A 26,074-nucleotide genomic window follows, 5' to 3' on the forward strand; every position below is an offset into this window, starting at 1 on the left:
ATGAGACGGAGTCTACAACCCACACAAGTGGCTCAGGTAGTGCAGCTCATCCAGGATGGCACATCAATGCGAGCTGTGACAAGGTTTGCTGTGTCTGTCAGCGTAATGTGACAGACGTGACAGAGTCTGGAGACGCCGTGGAGAACGTTCTGCTGCCTGCAACATCCTCCAGCATGACCGGTTTGGCGGTGGGTCAGTCATGGTGTGGGGTGGCATTTCTTTGGGGGGCGGCACAGCTCTCCATGTGCTCGCCAGAGGTAGCCTGACTGCCATTAGGTACCGAGATGAGATCCTCAGACCCCTTGTGTCTGGTGTGGTTGGCCCTGTGTTCCTCCTAATGCAAGACAATGCTAGACCTCATGTGGCTGGAGTGTGTCAGCAGTTCCTGCAAGAGGAAGGCATTGATGCTATGGACTGGCCCGCCCGTTCCCCAGACCTGAATCCAATTGAGCACATCTGGGACATCATGTCTCGCTCCATCCACCAACGCCACATTGCACCACAGACTGTCCAGGAGTTGAAGGATGCTTTAGTCCAGGTCTGGGAGGAGATCCCTCAGGAGACCATCCGCCACCTCATCAGGAGCATGCCCAGGCGTTGTAGGGAGGTCATACAGGCACGTGGAGGCCACACACACACTACTGAGCCTCATTTTGACTTGTTTTAAGGACATTACATCAAAGTTGGATCAGCCTGTAGTGTGGTTTTCCACCTTAATTTTGAGTGTGACTCCAAATCCATGACCTCCATGGGTTGATAAATTGGATTTCCATTGATTATTTTTGTGTGATTTTTTTGTCAGCACATTCAACTATGTAAAGAAAAAAGTATTTGAGTATTTCTTTCATTCAGATCTAGGATGTGTTGTTTAAGTGTTCCCTTTATTTTTTTGAGCAGTGTATAACATCCATGGTGAGCTTATATTAGTGAGAAAGAACATTACCTCTGTAAAGGCTGATCATGTGTTTATACAGTATTGGCTACACATTATTGATCATGTTCCTACCAAGTTGTGAAATAGCAACACTGCAGACCAGTGGTGAGACTCCAAATACTTAAATGGCTTTCTGTATTATTTATATATTTTACAGATCTGCTAGTTTCTCTTCAGTCTCCCTCACATTCCTCCATGATCTGGGAATACAGGGATTGGCTCTGCTTCTATTCAGAGGGCAGACTGGTGAGCAGGAAGCCCCAGTGAACTTTGACCTCAGTGTGGAGGTAGAGACAGATCTGGTGCGCATGCATTGCACTCACATTCTGCCATGCTGTACAGATGTTCTGTAACACTCAGAATTGGTGTGGCTCTGTTGATGCACCCTAGTCTGTCATACAGGTCTGCCCATGAGGTGGTATGGAGGGAAGAGTGGGAATGTGGTTGAATACTCACATAATATCAACACAGCATTACCTTTTCTATGAGCCATACTTTTTGTACCCAGAACCTGAAAAATGGCTGAATGTTCAGCTATACTACACTGAACAAAAATATAAACAAAACATGTGCTGGTAACAAACAGACACTAAAATGAGCAGTTTTGTCACAAAACACAATGCCACAGATGTCTCAAGTTGAGGGAGCGTGAAATTGGCATGCTGACTGCAGGAATGTCCACCAGAGCGGTTGCCTGAGAGAGTAATGTTAATTTCTCTACCAAAAGCCAGCTCCAACATAATTTTAGGGAATTTGGTAGTACATTCAACCGGCCTCACAACCGCAGACCACGTGTAACCACGCCAGCCCAGGACTTCCACACCCGGCTTCCTTACCTGCGGGATCGTCTGAGACCAGCCACCCCGACAGCTGATAAACTGTGGGTTTGCACAACTGAAGAATTTATGCACAAACTTTCAGAAACCTCATCTGCATGCTCTCCACGGATTAATCCCGGTTTCAACTATACCAGGCAATGGCAGACCGTGTGGGCCAGCGGTTTGCTGATGTCTATGTAATGAACAGAGTGCCCCATGGTGGCTGTAGGGTAAATGCATGGACAGGCATAAGCTAAGGACATCGAACACAATTGCATTTTATTGATGGAAATGTAGATACTGTGACGAGATCCTGGCCCATTGCTGTGCCATTCACCTGCCGCCATAACGCACGGCCCCAGGTCGCAAGGATCTGTACATTGACGTTTTTTCAATGTACATTCTTATATGAACGATAACGGAGTAAAATCTTAGAAAAAAATTGTTGCATGTTGCAGTTATATTTTTGTTCAGTGTGCTTTTGAACTTAGTATTCAATATTGACATTGGCAGGATACAGATAATCCAACCCAGTGTGAGAGTGAGGGGAATACATGTGTAATCATCCCATAGTATCAGACTTGGATACAATGTTTGGGGTTTTAAGCTGGGTTTCTATATAGCACTGTGACATCTGCTGATGTAAAAAATGCTTTATAAATAAGTGTGATTAGATCTCAATTGCATACTCCTTGTCTCCTCAAAACACTATTGGATGAGAGAGCCAGAGGTCCCTCCCCTCTGACCTTTCTCCCATGGGTTGAGGAGAGGAGTACACAATTAATATTTTTCCTGTGTGTATAATACAGGTTTTCAGCAACCACCATACCCTGCATACAGGCAGGTATCAACTCGCTTCAGGGCCCTACTCACACATGCATGGTGAACAAGAACTCCCTCAATGGGAGAGACGAGGCAAGAGGGTGTGGGTGAGTTTACTGCACAGAGTGGACACAATACCGCCTAACTGGAGTTACACCATAGGCCTACATACTGGATCTTTGCCTCACGTCAGTGCCGAGCAAGTAAACTCACCCACACCTCTCCCATTGAGGGAGTTCTTGTTTATAACAGGTTTAGCTGATTGAGGGGACTGTGGGTGGAGAGCGATCATAAACGGTGGTTTTGGATAGTTTCTATTTGGTTTCCTAGGCCCGCCGAATCACCCATGAGGATGCACACACCCAGGTGAACAACAAGTCAGGAAGTCTGGACTCCCAAACTGCAACCCTGCTATGGACTATTCTGCTTGAAACCAACCCTTTAGAGTTGTAATCAGGAGAAAATGGAAAGTCAGCTCCAGTAACAGCAGATGGATGTAACCTCATTTTAGCCCAACATTTGAGCTGAAGTACATCTGTTTCTTTGTTAAATTAATTCATACGAACATGGCCTAATTGATCTTTGCCTGTTGGGCCTCAAAAGACAATCTGAAAGACTTCCTGCGCTGTTCAACTGGTTTCAAAGATGTGATATACAGTGTCTTCAGAAAGTATTGAGACACCTTGACTCTTTCCACATTTTGTTACAGCCTTATTCCAAAATTGATTAAATTGCCCCCCCCCCCCCCATGACAAAGCAAAAACAGGTTTAGACATTCACTAATTTAAAATATACTCATGTAAATGTTTGGAGTTTTCAAACCTTTTTCTCAGTACCTTGTTGAAGCACCTTTGGCAGCGATTACAGAATTGAGTATGACGCTACAAGCTTGGCACACCTGTATTTGGGGAGTTTCTTCCATTCTTCTCTGCTGATCCTCTCATGCTCTGTCAGGTTGGATTGGGAGTGTTACTGTACAGCTATTTTTAGGTCTCTCCAGAGATGTCAAATCAGGTTCAAGTCCCAGGTCTGGCTGGGCCACTCAAGGACATTCAGAGACTTGTCCCGAAGCCACTGCTGCGTTGTCTTGGCTGTGTGCTTAGGGTCGTTGTCTTGTTGGAAAGTGAACCGTCACACTAGGGTGAGGTCCTGAGTGCTCTGGAGCAGGTTTTCATCAAGAATCTCTGTACTTGGCTCCGTTCATCGATCGATTAATCCTGACTAGTCTCCCAGTGCCTGCCGATGAAAAACATCCCCACAGTACGATGCTGCCACCAACATGCTTCACCATAGGGATGGTGCAAGGTTTCCTCCAGATGTGACGCTTAACATTCAGACCAAACAGTTCAATCCTGGTTTCATCAGACGAGAGAATGTCTCTCATGGGCTGTCATGTACCTTTTACTGAGGAGTGGCTTCCGAATGGTCACCTTCGTAAGGCCTGATTGGTGGAGTGCTGCAGCGATAGATGTCCTTCTGGAAGGTTCTCCCATCTCCAAAGAGAACTCTGGAGCTCTGTCAGAGTGACCATCGGGTTCCTGGTCACCTCCCTGACCAAGGCCTTCTCCCCCGATTGCTCAGTTTGGCCAGGCGGACAGCTCTAGGAAGAGTCTTGGTGGTTTCAAACTTCTTCCATTTAAGAATGATGTAGGCCACTGTGTTCTTGGGGATCTTCAATGCTGAAGACATTTTTTGGTACCCTTCCCCAGATCTGTGCCTGAACACAATCCTGTCTCAGAGCTCTAAGGACAACTCCATCGACCTTACGGTTGGTTTTTGCTCAGAAATGCACCGTCCACTGTTGCACCTTATCCTGTTGGGGATAGGGAGCAGTATTTGCACGGCCGGATAAAAAAACATACCCGATTTAATCTGGTTATTACTACTGCCCAGAAACTAGAATATGCATATAATTGTTTGATTTGGATAGAAAACACCCTAAAGTTTCTAAAACTGTTTGAATGGTGTCTGTGAGTATAACAGAACTCATATGGCAGGCAAAAACCTGAGAAGATTCTGTACAGGAAGTGCCCTCTCTGACCATTTCTTGGCCTTCTACACTCTCTTTATTGAAAACAAAGGATCTCTGCTGTAACGTGACACTTCCTACGGCTCCCATAGGCTCTCAGAAGGTGCCAGAACGTTGAATGATGACTTTGCAGCCCATGGCTGGAAAACAGTAGCGCATTTGGATAGTGGTCGATCTGAGAACAATGAGACGGGTGGGCGCGTGCATGTGAAGTGTCCATTTTAGATTTTGAGTCTTTGACCGGAAAAGACGTTTCCCGGTCGGAATATTATCGCTTTTTTACAAGAAAAATCGCATAAAAATTGATTTTAAACAGTGTTTGACATGCTTCGAAGTACGGTAATGCAATATTTAGAAGTTTTGGCACGATACGCATCCGCGTGTCACCGTTCGGATAGTGTTTTGAACGCAAGAACAAAACAGAGGATATTTGAACATAACTATGGATTATTTTGAACCAAAACAACATTTGTGGATGAAGTAGAAGTCCTGGGAGTGCATTCTGATGAAGAACAGCAAAGGTAATCCAATTTTTCTTATAGTACATCTGAGTTTGGTGAGTGCCAAACTTGGTGGGTGTCAAAATAGCTAGCCCGTGATGGCGAGCTATCTACTCAGAATATTGCAAAATGGGCTTTTGCCGAAAAAGCTATTTTAAAATCGGACACCGCGATTGCATAAAGGAGTTCTGTATCTATAATTCTTAAAATAAATATGTTTTTTGTGAACGTTTATCGTGAGTTTAGTAAATTCACCGGAAGTTTGCGGGGGGTATGCTAGTTCTGAACGTCACATGCTAATGTAAAAAGCTGGTTTTTGATATAAATATGAACTTGATTGACCGAACATGCATGTATTGTATAACATAATGTCCTAGGAGTGTCATCTGATGAAGATCATCAAAGGTTAGTGCTGCATTTAGCTGTGGTTTTGGTTTTTGTGACATTATATGCTAGCTTGAAAAATGGGTGTCTGATTATTTCTGGCTTGGTACTCTGCTGACATAATCTAATGTTTTGCTTTCGTTGTAAAGCCTTTTTGAAATCGGACAGTGTGGTTAGATTAACGAGAGTCGTGTCTTTAAAATGGTGTAAAATAGTCATATGTTTGAGAAATTGAAGTAAAAGCATTTCCAAGGTATTTGAATATCGCGCCACGGGATTCCACTGGCTGTTGAGTAGGTGGGACGATTTCGTCCCACATACCCTAGAGAGGTTATATAGACAGGTGTGTGCCTTTCCAAATCATGTATAATCAATTAAATTTACCACAGGTGGCCTCCAATCAAGTTGTAGAAACAAAGGACAATCAATGAGGTCAATTTCAAGTCTTATAGCAAAAGGTCTGAACACATACAGTTGAAGTTGGAAGTTTACATTCACTTAGGTTGGAGTCATTGAAAATCGTTTTTCAACCACTCCACAAATTTCTTGTTAGCAAACTATAGTTTTGGCAAGTCGGTTAGGACATCTACTTTGTGCATGACACAAGTAATTTTGCCAACAGTTGTTTACAGACAAATGACTTCACTGTATCACAATTCCAGTGGGTCAGAAGTTAAAGTTGACTGTGCCTTTAAACAGCATGGAAAATTCCAGAAAATGATGTCACAGCTTCAGAAGACAGGCTAATTGACATCATTTGAGTACCTGTGGATGTATTTCAAGCCCTACCTTAAAACTCAGTGCTTCTTGCTTGACATCATGGGAATATCAAAAGAAATCAGCCTAGACCTAAGAAAAAAAAAAAAAAAATGTAGACCTTCACAAGTCTGGTTGATCCTTAGGAGCAATTTCCAAATGCCTGAAGGTACCACGTTCATCTGTACAAACAATAGTACGCAAGTATAAACACCATGGGACCACGCAGCCGTCATACCGCTCAGGAAGGAGACGCTTTCTGTCTCCTAGAGATGAACGTACCGTACATTCCGGACTATAAGCCGCAACTTTTTTCCCACGCTTTGAACCTCGCGGCTTAAACAATGACGCGGCTAATATATGGATTTTTACGCTTTCAATTTTTTTTTCTCAATAACAAATGTTGGTTTGGTTCAAAATAATCCATAGTTATGTTCAAATATCCTGTTTTGTTCGTGCGTTCAAGACACTATCCGAAGGGTGACGCGCCCGACGCGTTTCGTGACAAAAATTCTAAATATTCCATTACCGTACTTCGAAGCATGTCAACCGCTGTTTAAAATCAATTTTTATGCGATTTTTCTCGTAAAAAAGCGGTAATATTCCGACCGGGAAACCCTGTTTACGTTCAAAGACGAAAAAATAAAAACATGGTGTCGCCTCGTGCACGTAGTAATATCCAGATTAAATCGGGTACGTTTTTTATCCGGCCGTGCAAATACTGCCCCCTATCCCCAACAGGTTAAAGCCTGTGTAAAGTTCATTTGTTTCAATGTACCGGTAGGCACCTGCGGCTTATAGACATGTGCGGCTTATTTATGATCAAAATAATATATTTTTAAAAATTCAGTGGGTGTGGCTTATATTCAGGTGCACTCAATAGTCCGGAAATTACGGTACTGTGGTGCGAAAAGTGCAAATCAATCCCAGAACAGCAGCAAAGGATCTTGTGAAGATGCTGGAGGAAACAGCTACAAAAGTATCTAAAACGAGTACTACATCGACATAACCTGAAAGGCCGCTCAGCAAGGAAGAAGCCACTGCTCCAAAACCGCCATAAAAAAGCCAGACTATGGTTTGCAACTGCATATGGTGGACTCAGATCGTACTTTCTGGAGAAATGTCCTCTGGTCTGATAAAACAAAAATAGAACCATTTGGCCATAATGACCATAGTTATATTAGGAGGAAAAGGGGAGGGGCTTGCAAGCCGAAGAACACCATCCCAACCATGAAGCACGGGGGTGGCAGCATCATGTAGTGGGGGGTGCTTTACTGCAGGAGGAACAGGTGCACTTCACAAAATAGATGGGATCATGAGCAAAGAAAATGATGTGGATATATTGAAGTAACATCAAGACATCAGTCAGGAAGTTAAAGCTTGGTCGCAAATGGGTCTTCCAAATGGACAATGACCCCAAGCATACTTCCAAAGTTATGGCAAAATGGCTTAAGGACAACGAAGTCAGGGTATTAGAGTAGCAATCACAAAGCCCCGACTTCAATCCTATAGAAAATTTGTGGGCAGAACTGAAAAAGCGTGTGCGAGCAAGGAGGCCTACAAACCTGACGCAGTTACACCAGCTCTGTCAGGAGGAATGGGCCAAAACTCACCCAACTTATTGTGGGAAGCTTGTGGAAGGCCACCCGAAACATTTGACCCAAGTGAAACAATTTAAAGGCAATGCTACCAAATACTAATTGAGTGTATGTTTACTTCTGACCCACTGGGACTGTGATGAAAGAAATAAAAGCTGAAATAAATCCCTCTCCTATTATTCTAACATTTCTCATTGTTAAAATAAAAAGTGGTGATCCTAACTGATTAAAGACAGGAAATTTTACTGAGTTTAAATGTATTTGGCTAAGGTGTTTGTAAACTTCCGACTTCGTGTGTGTGTGTGTGTGTATAAATATATATATGGCTTTCAATTAAACAATTGATTATTTTACTGCTTCAAACTTAGTACAACTGCCTTAACCTATTATTTCTCATATATACACGCATTAGTCTTTGTAAACAATATAGGTCCAAAATCAGTATAAAATTCATGTAATTCTCGTGGACCATGAGTCCTTGTATCCACAGCTCTATGTGAGTGTTTGCATTTCCCCAGTACTCAGAAATAGGCCTACACCAAATTTAGTGGTGGAGCTGCTGTTGGGCTGAAATACAAAATAAGTATTGTGGTTTTAACTGTCAACATTGCAGCTTTCTCAACAATCTAAGAATACAGTCCCTAATGGAGAAAAGAGAGGAGAAGCAGCTGGTGGCTGATATACAGATGGTAATATTACTGGTGTGAAACAGAGGAGTCTGGTGGGAGGAGCTATAAGGAGGACGGGCTCTGTATAAAGGCTGGAGTACAATACATGGAACTGTGTCAAACATGTGGTTTCCATATAATTGATACGGTTCAATTTATTCCATTCCAGCCATTACAATGAGCCCGTCCTCCGATCTCTTGTCCCATCAGCCTCTGGTGTGAATAGGTCTCTCTCTCAAAAATTGCTACTGCCCACACTGTTCTCCCAAACATGGTACTTTCCCTAAATTCTCATTTAAACAAGAGTAGACAATGTTATGTTGACAGGGAGTTATGAAAAGCTATGTAGCTATGAGTTACGCAAGATACTCAGAATCACAGCAGCTTCAGCTGTCATTTACCCGACTGTTCCTAAAAGTAACAGCCCTGTAAGTAACTACTGATCTAATGCGTAAAGAGGTTACTCATATGCAGAGAATGGGTGCGTTGGTAGTCCTGTCAAAGGACAAGGTACTACCCCGGCAGTTCAGCAAGCTCTTATCTTGCCTGGCTCAGGGGTAACCTCGCTGTCTAACTTGCTCATCAAGGTCCCATTACACATACAGTGCTTTCGGAAAGTATTCAGACCCCTTCACTTTTCCCACATTTTGTTATGTTACAGCCTTATTCTAAAATGGATTACACTTTCTTCTTTTTTTCTCCTTAAGCTACACACCATACCCCATAATGACAAAGCGAAAACAGGTTTAGACATTTTTTGCAAATGTATTAATAAACACAAATAACTTATTTACATAAGTATTCATACCCTTTTGCTATGAAACTCGAAATTGAGCTCGGGTGCATCCTGTTTCCATTGATCATCCTTGAGATGTTACTACAACTTGGAGTCCACCTGTTTTAAATACAATTGATTGGACATGATTTGGAAAGGCACACCTGTCTATATGAAAAAGGTCCCACAGTTGACAGTGCATGTCAGAGCAAAAACCAAGCCATGATGTCGAAGAAATTGTCCGTAGAGCTCTGAGACGGTACCAAAAACGGTACAAAAAAAAAATGCTACCAAAAAAATGTCTGCAGCATTGAAGGTCACCAAGAACAAAGTGGCCTCCAACATTATTAAATGGAAGTTTGAAACAACCAAGACTCTTTAAATAGCAATCGGGGGAGAAGAGCTTTCATCAGGGAGGTGACCAAGAACCCGATGGTCACTCTGACAGAGGTCCAGAGTTCCTCTGTGGAGATGGGAGAACATTCCAGAAGGACAACCATCTGTTCAGCACTTCACCAATCAGGCCTTTATGTTGAAGTGGCCAGATGGAAGCAACTCAGTAAAAGGCACATAAAAGCCTGCTTGGAGTTCGCCAAAAAGCACCTAAAGGACTCTCGGACCATGAGAAACAAGATTCTGTGGTCTGATGAAACCAAGATTGAACTCTTTGGCCTGAATGCCAAACATCGCGTTTGGAGGAAACCTGGCACCATCCCTACGGTGAAGCATGGTGGTGGCAGCATCATGCCGTGGGGATTTTTTTCAGCAGCAGGGACTAGTCAGGATGGAGGGAAACATGAACGGAGCAAAGTACTGATGAAAACCTGCTCCTGAGCACTCAGGACCTCAGACTGGGGTAAAGGTTCACCTTCCAACAGGACAACAACCCTAAGCACACAGCCAAGACAACACAGGCGTGGCTTTGGGACAAGTCTCTGAATGTCCTGGCCAGAGCCCAGACTTGAACCTGATCGAACATCTATGGAGAGACCTAAAAATAGCTGAGCAGCGATGCTCCCCATCCAACCTGACAGAGCATGGGAGAATCTGCAGTAAAGAGTGGAAGAAAATCTCCAAATACATGTGCGTCAAGCTTGTAGCATCATAACCAAGAAGACGGTCCCGTGTGGCTCAGTTGGTAGAGCATGGTGTTTGCAACGCCAGGGTTGTGGGTTCGATTACCACGGGGGTAAAAATATATGAAATGTATGCATTCACTACTGTAAGTCGCTCTGGATAAGAGCGTCTGCTAAATGACAAAAAAAAGAAAAAAAAAAAGACTTGAGGCTGTAATCGCTGCCAAAGATGCTTCAACAAAGTACTGAGTAAAGGGCCTGAATACTTATTTAAATGTGATATTTACATTTATTTTTAATACATTTGCTAGAATTTCTCAAATCCTGTTTTTGCTGTCAGTAATGGGTATTGTGTAAATTGATGGGGGGAAGAAAAAAAAACAATTCAATCCATTTTAGAATAAGGCTGTAATAAAATGTTGAAAATGGGGGTCTGAATACTTTCTGAATGCACTGCACGTTGCAAAAACAAGTCGGTGTTCGATGCATTATTTATCAGCAGGCCTTGTTGATCCTCATGTTCAGCACTTTGTAATTTATAAGCATTTTCCTCTTGGCCCGGTGCAATCAAACACTGCTCAGAGGGCAATATGGCTCCCAGACACCCAATCAGCTAGTTGAAAGTGGGAACCCCTGGCACATTTTTTTTTTGTGAATGAAGTTAGAAATAGTGTTGCCGGCAAAACAGGACTGTATGCATCAAGTGATTACACTCACTGTACTATACAGACTTGCCTACTATATGTGAATGTGATGACACTTGAAGCAATTGTATGGTCTTAAACCAAAAAGAGTGTCTATAACAAAAATCTTACATTTACAGGTAGGTATACATAACATATACAAGGGGGATGACCTGTTCAGCATGAACTTCCTGGTTCCTACAGACAGTAGCTATTGGTCTTGCAGTTGAGGTACAAGTTATTCTGAAAGGGGATCAGGTGATATTGAAAGGCTTGTTGAAATCAATACTTTGATTCCACCACACCAGTCTGAACCAATGATAATGACGGTTTGTGTCCACAGTAACCTCTGCATTCATAACCATTCCCAGTTTCAACCACAACTTTGATCCAAAGAAAAGCATTCCATGCTTGTTGTGTAGCATCTTACCTGTATAGCCTGCAACCCAGCCCCACTGTGACACCATTGCCAACATCCATTTGAACATTATTCCTTCAATGAGCCAGAAAGTGCGGCTGTCCATTACTCTGAGGGGTTGAAGAAGAATGCAGTAGAGGCAATACGAAGGGATTGCTACACAGTTATTAATGAACACAAAGATGAAACGAAGGAAGGAGTTCAGGAGTACCCAGCCCAGGTTGCGGGCACCTTCTAGAAGTTGTGCCATACTGATGCACACTGCCTGTGAAAATAGGGAGAAAACCAGTTAGCTAGCAAATATTTCTGAGTGGTACATTTATAATGTGAGTAGCTAAAAACTTCACAAATATGACTAACCAGAAAACATGGCTAACATTAGCTAAGACAAGCATGCCTATATCTGTTAGCTACAAATATTGTTCGGCCGTTCTAAATAGGATGCATGACAACCTAACAAACGTTAGGTAACTACCTGAAAATGGAGGCAGCCTTTCTAGAGACTAACGTTAGGCTCTGTTATCCATGTTGTAGTTTCAATGCACTTTATAGTTACAATAGATGCTGCCAGCTAGCTAATATCAATCAGTGAGCAGGACTCCGGGTTTAAATCATGTCTCCACATCTTGCAAGTCCAGTACAACGTGGAGGTCGTGGAATGAAGACCCACAACAGTTGACTTCGTCCAGTAGTAGGTCCCATACCAACTTACTTAGCTGGCTAGACATTCAAATAAAATCTTATAAATATAAAGTGTTGGAATCTTGAACCAGGGCATTGTCAACTAACTACTAGATAATGTTAAGCCAATCAAATGATGCTCTGACTGAAACAGACGTATAACGTACCCATACAAGCTAGCTACCGGCTGTTAACGTTAGTTGCTAAGCTGGCTAACGTTAGCCCGGTAGCTTACTTTAGCGATATAACGGATTTTGAAGTGCTGGACAAGACGCTGTTCTTAGATGGCTGGCTAACTAATACGCCACCAACAACAATTTCCATCTTCAATATCGACAGTCAAATTTGTGGGGACATGCTAGCTGCCATTCCCATTGATTTTGTAAGGTGTTGGTACAAAGTCCGATTTTTTTTTATTCCGCACCAATGTCTTATTAACTGGCCAACTAGCCTTGCGTGGTTAGCTAATCCTGGCTATCTAGCCAATTTAGTTACTAGTTAAATACAAGGGCGATAAAATCTAAATCACGAACAGACGTTTCAGCAAATGGCTAATTAATTAAACATCAATGTTCTCATCTTACTGTAACTCACCCAATCCTAGTAACGTTAGCTACTGTCCCCCCGTCCAAATGTCGCTGCCGGACGATAAAACAGAAAGCTGGCTTAGCATGGATGAATACCAAGTCGCATGTATTAAGTTAACATGTTAGATCCTTAAACATTGAGTTATGTATCAAAATTGTATATGTCCCATTCACACAACGTTAATAAACGTTCACACTCCCGTCACGGCTAGCTAGCCGCTAATACTATCCATGTAGCTAGTTAGCTACTCATTTAGCGTCGCTGGGTGCATCTCAATCAATGGCACTCGAATAATTCCATCGATGCAACATCAGTTAGCTAGTACTTTGGCTAGCTAGACATTTCTATCTACATCTCTTGCGTCTACTTTAATCCAATTGCAACAATCCCTTGATGGAAGAGCCATATAACACGCCTTTGTTTTAGAGCAAATGCTGCAGCGTTTCAGTTTGTACATCGGGTGATATTTAACATTCTGCTATCTGCTCCGCTAGTTTGACCGACCCGTTCGATTATCGCTAGCTACTTATGGAGCGGCCACCAGATGAGAATCTCATTTATGACGACGACGCTGAGAAAACGTGGATCTGCGCAAACTCTGACTGACAAACCACTGACAGAATCAAATGCTTTTGAGACAGATGATTTAAAAAAATATATATTTCACCTTTATTTAACCAGGTAGGCTAGTTAAGAACAAGTTCTCATTTGCAACTGCGACCTGGCAAAGATAAAGCATAGCAATTCGACACATACAACAACACAGAGTTACACATGGAATAAACAAACATACAGTCAATAATATAGTTGAACAAAAGAAAACAAAAAGTATATATACAGTGAGTGCAAATGAGGTAAGTTAAGGCAATAAATAGGCCATGGTGGCGAAGTAATTACAATATAGCAATTAAACTCTGGAATGGTAGATGTGCAGAAGATGAATGTGCAAGTAGAGATACTGGGGTGCAAAGGAGCAAGATAAATAAATACAGTATGGGGATGAGATAGGTAGATAGATGGGCTGTTTACAGATGGGCTATGTACAGGTGCAGTGATCTGTGAGCTGCTCTGACAGCTGGTGCTTAAAGCCAGTGAGGGAGATATGAGTCTCCAGCTTCAGAGATTTTTGCAGTTCGTTCCAGTCATTAACCATTCGCCTGGTTGCCGTCTCTGTTCAGCTATTACATTCCACTCCTTGCCTCTCCTGTCATTTGCCGGTGGGGTGCTTTGGCAAATGACAGGCAATCTTTAATGATAGAATGTTGATATTTTATGAAATCATAGGATTTGAACCTGATTCGATAACCCTCACAGCTATCATCCAATCACAATGTTTATGCAAATTAGACTGATTCATACATTTTAACATTGTGCCATGGAGAGCCTATTAAATGACATTATTCTAATTCCGTATCTATGATTTGGGAATTCTGACGTAATACATTGAATCGTAAGCAAAAACAGATCTCCGCGCGCCCATTCCATTCAAACTTTCCCGCCAGTTCATTGTGAACGCTGTAGCGTATTTTAAATACAGAAAGCAAGAATAGCAAGGTGCATTTGAACCTTGAGATTGCCAAAAATCCAGTCACTCTCTCTGGCAAATGTATTTATTTAATTTAACTAGGCAAGCCAGTTAAGAACATATTCTTATTTACAATGACGGCCTACAGGAGTCAATGCATAGGCCTATTCGGCCCATCACTGAAACTATTGTGGAATAAAATTAACTGTACCTAACAAATCAACATATAATTGTGTTAAAGGACAGAGAAAATAACAGAGGGCAGAGTGCTACATACACAGTGCACCTAGTGGGTAACAGCAAATAAATTGATCAAAGACTGTAGTCCATACTTGTAAGATCGCATTATTTCTACAAAGTATTCTTCCATATAGCATTACCATTTATTGATTTGGTTTTTCAATGTAGACTGTTCACTATATGGTCACTGGTCACCCCCTGCTGGTCTTATTTAGAACCACACCGAGTAAGGGGATAGCAAGTAGAAATGGACCACTAGATTCACTGAGTCAGGGGAACCCTATGGACATGCGGCCCTCCATCTGGAGAATTTAATGACTAAATGTTGCATTCTTGTGCACTAACCTGCAGTAAGTAGATTTGCTGACAATTTATATTTCCAATATACAAGGCCTTTATCGAAAGCTAATAAAAGGTACAGAGATATAATATAAATGGGAATTTGTCCCAGTGTCCCTAAATATGATGACAACAATCGAGCCACACTCACACAAAGACTCACATTGCAGAGCTTCCATGAAATGTGGCCTTTAATAATTGACAGAATATTAGTAAACAGTCACCGGGAATTCTACAAGACAAGAAACCTCCTGGGGGGGTGCTAATACTTATATCGTTCCATAGCTTTGTCTCCATTCCTTTGTGAAAAAAATAGGTGAACGCAATGATGGGTAGGTGAAAGCTCACCAAGCCATTGCTCATGCCTCTATTGCTCCAGTCCAGTCTTTTCAGATGAGCGTTGACGAAGGAAAGGAAACATACAAAGAAGTTATGGGACAACGCAATGGGTTAGAGGTATCACTGGAAGCGGGCGTATACACTACTCCTCTGGGGGGCCGGGGCTGTCTCGGACCTAGCCTGCTGTGCCTGTTGCTGCTGCTGGTTGTGGCGGAGCTGCTGGGCGTAAGGGTCCTCCAGGGACTTGACCGACACAGTGGTCTTGGGCCCGGTCTTCCACTCGATGCCGCTCTCGTCCACAACTGAGGCCTCCACGTTGACCGTGTGGCTGCCCAGGATGGAGAAGTTGAGCAAGAACTGGGTGCTGAAGTAGTCATTGTGCGGCTCCACCCGCTGCTCAATTTCGTTGGTGTTGCTGTCCAGTGGAATCTGATGGGAAATTAAATAGGCTGGTGGTTACATACTTTGGCATTGAGTTGTATTAATCAAATACAATTAATGAAGCTGAACCAGTGAGTTGTAATTTTTTTGTCTAAATTAAGCTAAAATAGGTCTAAAACCAGAGTAGCTAGAGACATTGTAACTTTATAGGAATAGCGTATGAGATATCCATCAACAGCCTCAACCGTTTATAACACCAGCCCAGTAGTGTAAGGTAAATAACCACTGCAATAATCACTACTAGGGCAGGGGGTGGGATAGGTGAAGAGTCACCTTGTATTCGGGTCCACCAGTCTTGCTCTGAAGAGTGGAGCTGACGTTGAGGCAGACAGACTGAATTTTGCGGAACAGTCCGGGGGTGGAGCCATGCTGCACCACGCCTTCCACCTTCAAAGTCAGCTGTTGGTTGTTCTGCACTGGGATTGGCTCGGTCGGGGTCCGAGGAGATGGGGAAAGAGCAAGCTGGAAAAGCAAAAAACGTAAAATAAGTCTGAATCAATTTCAATGCAAAATACTACTTCTTAATGTTATTGCAAATCTAATACATACATTTTACAGTGTACCAAATACCAACGCATCACATGGCTCCTAAAGCAAGAACTGAGCTAAAGTTGTGTATTCCAAATAGTATTTGTATTGCATTATAGTTAGTTACCTTAATACTGGTTGACTGAAGCTTCTGGAAGAAGTACCTCTGGAAGGACAATGGGACCTTGAGCAGAGCTATGACCGCATCACATAGACAACCTGTGTGCTACATAAACAAAAACAAATAGGTTAGCATTTTGTCATCCTATTCACTGACCAGCTGGTTAATTGGGGCAAGCAACTGAAAACATTTTGTAATGAATAAAGAAAACAAGTGTTTCTTATTAGACAAGTCCAGGTAGTGGTTCTCAGTTTGTCAATTTTCTTCATTTGGTGCCTAATGAACACAACCCTGGGTAGTTTGATGACCTCACCAGGTAAGAGACAGGAGGGTGCTTCCTGCTTAGGCCCTCCACTTCCTCCAGGACGTGGTTGAACACGGACATCATCCGCCTCTCATACTCGCTCTCTGTCTGTACTGAGCCCAGGGTCCCATAGTCCTGGAAACTGGAGGGCAGAACAGAGAGATATCCCATTTGCTTCAATAGAATTTTCACAAAAAAAGTGTGTTTTGGTAGAATTCAGATCGATTCAACTGAAATGTCCAGATTATAGTTAACTCTTCAAGACAACACTTCCTGGAATACTAGGATAGGCTTCTGGTGTGGTAAGAAAAATAATCCCCTAAACATTACACAGCAATGAGTGAATAAGGTTGTTAGTCATATTAACAAGCTTTACCTGGCTGAATGTGGGTCCAGTATCAGAGCCTCGATGACATGGGAGACCAGCAAGCAGCTCTGTTGTTGTCTGTAGCCAACAGTTAAAGACATGTGAGAGGATTGTCAATGGAAACGGGTTTTAACTAAGATTCTACTAATGATTTGATGGGCAAGGCGTGTCCGTTCTCTTATGTTTAAGGATACAGTTCCACGTTACGGAGGGTGGCCGAGTCAGCGTCAAATGAGGATTGGTACAGGTCAGCATAGCGGGCAGCAAGACTCCGGAACTCATCCATGGACACCCTCATCTGAGTTGGAGAAACAAAATAAAGAGATCGAGAGGTTTCTATATATCTATTGATGGAATAGATATCAGTGTTCATCCAGCCAGCCATTCATAAACCCCTTCTGCTGTACAGACTGACTCCCCGGTCTTACTGTAAGGAGTAATGTTAGTACTACCATACATCTAATCAGAATTCAATGGTTTTGAATTGACATTCAGAAATAGAATTTGAACTCAGTCTCCCTTCCCCTGTACCTGCATGGCGATGCGTCCGCAGCGCTGCAGCTCGTTGCCTGAGGTGAGGGCGATGGTGGTGGCAATGGCAGGGGGCGGGCTGGTCTTCAGGCTGTTGCAGGTGCAGATGAGCTGGGACAGGCCCTGGAGCGTGTCGATGCGCAGTTTCACAAAGTCACACTGGTACGACAGTGGGCTTAGGGGCGTGCTGGCAGCCTAGAGGTTGAGAGTTGACTTTCAATACTACCTAGCTCATTAACTGGATAGTTAAGCAGACTGGAAAGAACCATTGTACTCCAGTACTACCTGGCTAAAGGATTCTGACAGGTTTAACAGCACACAAAAACAATACAGCAGGGTTGGGGTAAATTCACTATTCATTTCAGTCAATTCACAAAGTTAATTGAAATTCAATTCACGAATGGAAACATTTTCAACTCATGAAATAGAATTTCAATTCACTTCCGGAATGGACTAAATTTAAAACTTAATCGACTTCAACCCTGCTGTATTTTCATATTTTATTTTATTTAGTCAGTTAAGAACAAATTATTATTTACAATTACGGCCTAGGAACAGTGGGTTAACTGCCTTGTTCAGGGGCAGAATGAGAGATTTTTACCTTGTCAGCTCAGGGATTCAATTTAGCAACCTTTCGCTTACTGACCCTACGCTCTAACCACTAGGCTACCTGCCGTATTGAAACCTACAATAGCGGCAAGTCAGTTGTTTACAGCTGATTTATAAATGGATCCGTTGCCTTCCTATAAGCAGGTGGCCAGTCACTGACCGTGAGGGAGGCGATGCCCTTCTGGTAGGAGCGCAGGGCCTCGGCGATGGCCGTCATGGCGGCGCTGTAGTCTCCGTCCTCCAGGCCGTTCAGACACTGCTCAGCCTGGGAGAACTCCTTCAGACTATTGAGCCAGAAGTAGAAGTGCTCGGAGGCCACGCGTGTCCGCAAGCTCTGGTACAGCTCGCTGGAGAACTCATGGCAACCCTACGAGGACAGAGGTCCAGACGAGATGTTATGGAGGCAGGCTGGCAAACAAAACACACAGGTCAGGACAGTAGGGTGGAAATGCTTCTAGACTGATATCTAAGCTTTTTCTAAATGTTTCCAAATACTGTGTTGAGGCAAGGCATCAGTATCAGTGACTAATGACTAAGGCTTGAATCCTAACTTGAGATCTGTGCGTGTTATTTGAGTTTTCACAAAAGTCTGTCATTGACATCAATGCATGATTTAGGCGAGTGCCAATTTAAGAGTGGGCATTTAGAATTCCAACCTAAATGAGTGCAGCACGGATATTCCCTATACATATCACAGTATATGTCTATGGGGATAATCCTTCAACAGGAAGCTTATATCTATATACACACACCACATATATATACACACACACCACCACCTGCCACCTCCTTTGCCACCATCTCCACCTTCCACACCATGTGTTTGTGTGTGCCACCTTGCCTCTCTGCCACCATACTTTATTTTTGCCTGCCTGCCACCGCCCGCCGCCATGCCGCCTGCCACCTGCCACCTGCCGCCATGCCTGCCACCACCACCTGCCACCTGCCATGCCTGCTGCCTGCCTTGTGCCTGCCTCTGCCACCTTACCACCTTCCTGCCATGTTATGTGCCTCTGCCACCTTGCTGCCCTTGCCACCTGCCGCCTGCCCACACCGCCACCCGCACCACCTGCACCACCTGCCACACACCTGCCGCCTGCCACCACCCGCCACCCGCCACCACCTGCCACCCGCCACCACCACCACCACCTGCCACCACCTGCCTGCCTGCCTGCCTGCCACCGCCGCCTCTGCCACACCACCATGCTTGCCGCCGCCTGCCTGCCTTGCACCACACACCTTTTTTTGCCACCACCTGTAGCCCGCCATATATATACCATACCACCACCGCCTGCCACCACCTGCCTGCCTGCACCTGCCTGTCTGCCACCCTCTACCTGCCACGCCGCCTGCCTGCCGCCCGCCACCTGCCATGTGCCTCTGCCACCTGCCACCTGCCACCACATACACCTGCCACGCCTGCGCACACAGCATATATATGTGTGTGCCACCTGCCTGTATACATAAAATACACTACATATTTCTGTAAATGTGCCAGATTTAAGTCTTTACTTCCCGCAGACTAGAAACTCACCATGCGCGAGGCCTGCCGGGCTATACAGTACACCGTCCAGCCGTTGGCCACGTTCTCCAGCTGCTGCTTGATCACAGTCTTCACCTCTGCCGACAGGGACGACTGGCTAGCCACAAACACCACAGTCGCCAAGGAAACCTGCGGGGAGCAGAGGGGAGGTGATAACACAAACCAGATGTCAGTATCTAGTAGGTGGGATTCATGATTGGAGAACAGCTTTATCAGAGACCATTATGACATATGGGAGCCAGAATCATTTCTCACTGCTTAGTTTCCACTGTGTTTTAATTTGCCAAATGCATTTCAGGTAATTTTCTTAAGACGATTAAGTTGTGTGGTAAAAAACAAACAAATCCATTTCATTTCAACAACTTTATTAGTCCCCTTAGGGCAACGACAGTTAGTATTAGGGCTTTGTGTATCTCTCACCAGGAGCTCCTGCTGCTTGTCAGTGGACGAGTGGCTGGCCACCCGGTAGAGGTCCACAAGATCCCCCAGCATGCTCTCTCCTAACACAGGCAACTGAGTGGCGATGGCCGCCAGGGCGTGGCACATCAGCACGCGGGAGGGGTCGCGGGCCAAGTGCAGCTGACACAGCAGGAACTCCACCGCTGATTGGCTGAGGTGGGGGCGACTCTTCAGCAGCTGGACCAATGACGTGAGAGCCGTCTGGGGAGTGAGAGGGAAACACATGCAGTGAGGAAAAGAGCGAGTACACAATGACTAACAAATGTGTTATAACGGTTTATTACAGATTTGTAAACCTATCTATAAACTAACAGTTAATAAATTACAGCGTTCACATGGCCGTTTATACGAATACTGAGTAAGCCAAGCATCTTTTCCCCTCACTGTACGAGTAATGTATAGACACATGGGTCCAGGGTGCTACCCACCTTGAGTGTGGCCTGAGCTCTGGGGCTGTCGTCCTGACTGCAGAGCACCAGCAGAGACTCCAACCCCATCACTGTGTCCTGCTCCAGCTGCATCATGTCTGGGGAGGGAAAGCAGGACAATAAGTCAGTGCAAGCACAACAAGTTTTTGTTGTTGTTGCAAAGAACAAAACACTGCAGTTAATGAAATGGATGAGCTGTAATTTTATTGCTGAAAAACCCAAATACTGTACAGGTAATCTGTGAAGGCCTTTGAAGCCCTTTGAGTGCACCAAACCCTTTTTAACCATGAATTAGTCCCCTACTAGAAGTTTTTCTAAGGTAAGCCCCATTTTCAAATGCCTGTGAATTCCTGTGATGGTCAGGTAGCTAATGAAAGATGAGTGAGAGGACATCAAATACCAGTAAGTGGTACCCTATACCCAGTGCCCACCTTTCTCTGGACATGAAATAGCGATGTTAGCGAGCACAGTGACTCCATGGGCAGCAACGGCCAGGTTGCTGTGGTAACAGCATTCCTGCACCAGCTTAACCAGGTCAGTGAGCCGGGGAGGGGCGGAAGCACCACCTGAGGGGTAGAAAGGTGAGTACTTGACTGAATGTTCCCAACATCACAAGGCCCCAAAACAGCAAGGCCCGTAATCACAAAGAGTCTCAGAGTGGGAGTGCTGATATAGGATCAGTTTTGCCTTTTAGATCATATGATCATCTTACGATTGCCTGTACTGAAAGTCAGCCAATATTGCATTATAGTGTACCCGTTCCAGGGTTGAAGTAATGTTTGCATTATACTGTACCTGTTCCAGGGTTGAAGTACTGTTTGATGGCGATGGTTCCAGAGAGGGTTGAGAGGACGGACAGCATGCCCAGCTTCAGGCTGTTGTAAGGGCTACTCAGGGCACACTCACACAGGGTCTACACACAGAGGAATAACCATTTATTTAATGCACTGCAACGAATATAAATCAACACAGTATCATGAAAACATGGATTATCCTCAAAATACCCAATGAATGACAATTCCCTACTTGCAGTTTGATTATGGAGGAATAATTTGCAGGTACAGTACCAGTCAAGTTTGGGTTCTTTATTTTTATTATTTTCTACATTGTAGAATAATAGTAATGAAAAAACACAGAATCATGTAGTAACCAAAAAGTGTTAAACAAATCAACATATATTTTATATTCTTCAAAGTAGCCACCCTTTGCCTTGATGACAGCTTTGCACACTCTTGGCATTCACTCAACCAGCTTGTTGAGGTAGCCACCTGGAATGCATTTCAATTAACAGGTGTGCCTTGTTAAAAGTTAATTTGTGGAATTTATTTCCTTCTTAATGCATTTGAGCCAATCAGTTGTGTTGTGACAAGGTAGGGGTGGTATACAGAAGAGAGCCCTTTTTGGTAAAAGACCAAGTCCATATTATGGCAAGAACAGCTCAAATAAGCAAAGAGAAACAACAGTCCATCATTACTTTAAGACATGAAGGTCAGTCAATCCGGAAACTGTCAAGAACTTTGAAAGTTTCTTCAAGTGCAGTCACAAAAACCAAGCGCTATGATGAAACTGGCTGTCATGAGGACCACCATAGGAAAGGAAGACCCAGAGTTACCTCTGCTGCAGAGGATAAGTTCATTAGAGTTACCAGCCTCAGAAATTGCAGCCCAAATAAATACTACACAGAGTTCAAGTAACAGACACATCTCAACATCAACTGTTCAGAGGAGACTGCGTGAATCAGGCATTCATTGAATTGCTGCAAAGAAACCACTACTAAAGGACACCAATAAGAAGAAAATACTTGCTTGGGCCAAGAAACACAAGCAATGGCTATTAGACCGGTGGAAATCTGTCTTTTAGTCCGATGAGTCCAAATTTGAGATTTTTGGTTCCAACCGCCTTGTCTTTGTGAGACGCAGAGTAGGTGAACGGATGATCTCCGCATGTGTGGTTCCCACCGTGAAGAATGGAGGAGGTGTGATGGTGCTTTGCTGGTGACACTGTTGGTGATTAATTTAGAATTCAAGGCACACAACCAGCATGGCTACGACAGCATTCTGCAGTGATACGCCATCCCATCTGGTTGGCGCTTAGTGAGATTATGACCCAACACACCTCCAGGCTGTGTAAGGGCTATTTGACCAAGAAGGAGAGTGATGGAGTGCTGCATCAGATGACTTGGACTCCACAATCACCCAACCTCAAACCAGTTGAGATGGTTTGGGATGAGTTGGACCGCAGAGTGAAGGAAAAGCAGCCAACAAGTGCTCAGCATATGTGGGAACTCCTTCAAGACTGTTGGAAAAGCATTCCAGGTGAAGCTGGTTGAGAAAATGCCAAGAGTGTGCAAAGCTGTCATCAAGGCAAAGGGTGGCTACTTTGAAGAATATAAAATATATTTTGATTTGTTTAACACTTTTTTGGTTACTACATGATTCCATGTGTGTTATTTCATAGTTTTGATGTCTTCACTATTATTCTACAATGTAGAAAAACTCTTGAATGAGTAGGTGTGTACAAACTTTTGACTGGTACTGTATGTGTGGGACATAAGACCCCACCTGAGTGTTTTTTCTGTTCCAGAGATGGGGGGCTTTTTTAGCCAGGAGCTTTAAGTCCTGGATAGCCAGTCTCTTGACTGCTTTCCTGGGGTCCTCCTTCAGATATTGGAGAAGCAGCTGTAACTGCAGACAGTGGGGGAAAAGAGACTAGCCATTAAACATTATTCAAAGCCTTCTACAGATCTCTCAGATTCTTGAGCTCAGGAGAGGAATTTAGATTTTATAGCCTGGGTGGATGCCACAGAATGCATCTGGATTAGCAATTTCCACTGTTGCTAAGCTTTGCTGTCATCTGGGCTTCAGAATTGCAGATGATATTAACAAGTCACTTGTCACTGAAATTCTACACGTGGAGATCTGTTTGTATGATTGTTTTGGATGAAACGCACTCAGTCTGTGCTGTGGTGTCAACTGTAATACCAAATAGGGTCCAGCGGCCAAAAATTGTCTGAGTTGTGTACCAATGGGATTCTAATGTCCATTAGTGTCCAGGGAGAGACCAGCATCCCATTGACAGCACGACTAGCCAAAATCTAAAACGGACCTTTACCTTAATTTTAACCAATTTGAAAATGTAATATCAGTGTGCACGCCAGCCACGTCCCCTTAGTTATCCCCTAGTGTCTTATTATAGCTACCTGTTTGGGAATGTCAATGAGCGAGGAGGCGGCCAGCTGGGTGAAGGTGTGCAGGGTGACAATGACCATGGGGGTGGAGGGGTAGGAGGTGACCAGCTGCTGCAGCAGCTCTCGGCTGCTAGAGGCCAGGCTGGCATTGTGGTGCATGTGCTGCAGCATAGGGATCAGCTTCAGTTTCAGGTCCACTGGGGTGTCCAGACCTGGAGAGGAAGAAGAGCGTAGTGATAGCACAGCCCAGTGGGAGATCAACTGGGTAATGTTCAGTTGGCATGAAATGCAAGAAAAAGCTCAGAAACCCAAAGGTACTATCTGAACTTGTCCAATAACAAAACACTTGCATTTGTTTGTTGCAAAATGTTTTGCTACAGTGTAGACTAATGAACATGACCCTGGATGCTTTATTTAAAAAGGAATTGCATGGCCTTTTCTTCTCCTCTACAACACCACCAATGTGCTTGTTCAGTTGCTTGTATATACCTAAACACAAATTTCATAGAATGTAATATGACTCTGCACAAGATGTTCACATGATACTACAGACATTATGTTACCTTGAATCATTTCACTGATTTTGTTGCAAATCCCAGCTGCAAAGTCTCTGCAGATTGAAAGGGACAAAGAACAGAACATGTTCAATGAGTCAGACACTGAATACATCATTATTCCTCTTTCCTGGATGGGGCATAGATCAAAACAATTTTATCAACAGTTTGAAAGGAATTAAGTCAAGTTAAAACCATGACAGTTCGGGCAGACAACATAGACCACATTGAAACTTATCTCAAACAGAGACCCACTTACTTCGACTGTGCAGAAAAGCAGGCCGATGCAAAAATGGCTGCCTCTACTTCGACGTTGTCATGAGAGTCCAGACTTTGGTGAACGCTGTGATGGGCATTCTTCCTTTCCGGGATGATAGTGGCCAAACTGCCAAGCATCCTTAATTTAAAAAAATCAACAACAAAAAACAGGACAAATCACAGAGAATTAGAAATCATTTAAGTGAAGATGATTGAGTATTTATAAAGAAAAATAAAAGCTTGGTCTTCTATGGTGTATGTATCACATTTTCTTTTGGAATCAGTGAGGTTTCAGTGAGGTTTCTCATAATTGTTCCACGCAATGACAACCTAGCCTCGATTACCATTTTTTTTAATTCACATTGTTGTAGGCATGTAATATTTCTGAATCAGTTGTCTGAAATGTGAGACTAACGATGACCACCATGCAAATCTGCATCACTGCCACTGTGTGGAATGTGGATTTAACCACCATCATTATATATCATCAAACCCTAAGTGGAAAGAGAAGTAAGTGCACGCTATGGTACCGGAGAGTGATGGCTCTGGCCACAGGGTCATTGCTGTGGATGACAGAGAAGACCCTCTTGACAAACTCGTCCACGTTAAGGATCTTCTCCAGGTGCTTCTCGCTCTGTTGAGTCACCTTCAACACACAGAGGCGCAGAAAGTTGTTCCTGAAAGAGGGGAGAGGTATGTTTATTTATCACAGTAGGAGGACAATACGGTCAAAACTCACTCTGGTTAGCTGCCTTGGAACGATTCTGAGGCAGAGGTTTATGCAATTTAATACATCAGTAACGGCAAGTGAAAAGTGCATTTATGATTTTGCAGAGTAATGTCTAGTTGAAATGTCACAATTCTCTGTACCCAAGCCTGAAGATGTCTGCCAGTTTCAGAAAAGCAGAGTTGATGAGGATGGGGAAAGGGTACTTCTGGAAGAGTTTGGGGAAGAGGACCACTGCTTCACATTGTTCCCCAAGCTTCCCAGACCGCAAACCTGTAACAAATGACAGTCAAACATTTAGATTTACTAGTGTACACAGATCTGGAAGGACAACTTCAGTTCCATCCCCTGTAGCCATATGCCTAACTGGCAAACGTCTAAATGTAGTTACAGTTTGCTCGTCCCTGAGGCGAAAACCTAGCGTTCGCTACTAAGGAACTAGCTGTCTTGTTATTTTAATTGTAGCTAACATATGTGCCGTTGTGTGCCCTTGAATGCATGAACTTCCGGGGATACATGACAGAACAGTTGTTTCAAATGTTAAGGTGTTAAACTAGTTTCGCATTGATAAGGATAACAAATGGCTAGCCACCTAGCTTGTTGCTACCCGGCTAACTACACACCTTTGTCCAACTCCATGAGAGCTGAATTTGCATCCAATTCTTGTTCCCCATAACCGGCCTCTGACAAGAATGACCGTGCAGTAGAAAGCGACATTGTTTATATTTTAGACTTCACGTGAAACAACTGTATATTATCTTTTAAAGTATTAATTCAGCAACCGGATATAGCTAACATGTTCCGTTCGGCACAGAGGTATGAAGTGACGTAAAACAGGAAGTAT

At 43.6% G+C, this 26,074-nt stretch overlaps 2 protein-coding genes across 3 annotated transcripts in view; both read right to left on the reverse strand.

Moving 5' to 3' along the window:
• LOC106607581 (acyl-CoA:lysophosphatidylglycerol acyltransferase 1) overlaps nt 1-13,280 on the reverse strand; it is a 104,731-nt gene extending 91,451 nt beyond the window's left edge. The window contains exons 1-2 of one of the 2 annotated variants that reach the window (XM_045720686.1): nt 12,737-13,280; nt 11,474-11,726 (exon numbers count right to left, since the gene is read on the reverse strand). In XM_045720686.1, coding sequence (XP_045576642.1) covers nt 11,474-11,711 — 238 coding nt within the window. In that variant the 5' untranslated portion in view covers nt 11,712-11,726; nt 12,737-13,280. The other variant, XM_045720687.1, reaches the window with a different exon arrangement.
• Nucleotides 13,281-15,007: 1,727 nt separating this feature from the next.
• Nucleotides 15,008-26,051, reverse strand: LOC106607582 (integrator complex subunit 7). Its single transcript, XM_014204660.2, has 20 exons — nt 25,854-26,051; nt 25,374-25,503; nt 25,034-25,180; nt 24,505-24,642; nt 24,255-24,301; nt 23,704-23,903; nt 23,066-23,188; nt 21,300-21,417; nt 20,936-21,070; nt 20,505-20,602; nt 20,038-20,277; nt 19,609-19,746; nt 18,235-18,441; nt 17,466-17,660; nt 17,129-17,232; nt 16,944-17,012; nt 16,577-16,709; nt 16,270-16,368; nt 15,888-16,076; nt 15,008-15,602 (listed from the first exon to the last, which is right to left on the reverse strand). The coding sequence occupies exons 1-20, from the start codon at nt 25,945-25,947 to the stop codon at nt 15,294-15,296; spliced, it is 2,913 nt and encodes a 970-aa protein (XP_014060135.1). The 5' UTR covers nt 25,948-26,051; the 3' UTR covers nt 15,008-15,293.
• Nucleotides 26,052-26,074: the final 23 nt, after the last annotated feature.

Source organism: Salmo salar, chromosome ssa06 (genome assembly GCF_905237065.1).
Source record: "Salmo salar chromosome ssa06, Ssal_v3.1, whole genome shotgun sequence".
Lineage (NCBI taxonomy): Eukaryota > Metazoa > Chordata > Actinopteri > Salmoniformes > Salmonidae > Salmo > Salmo salar.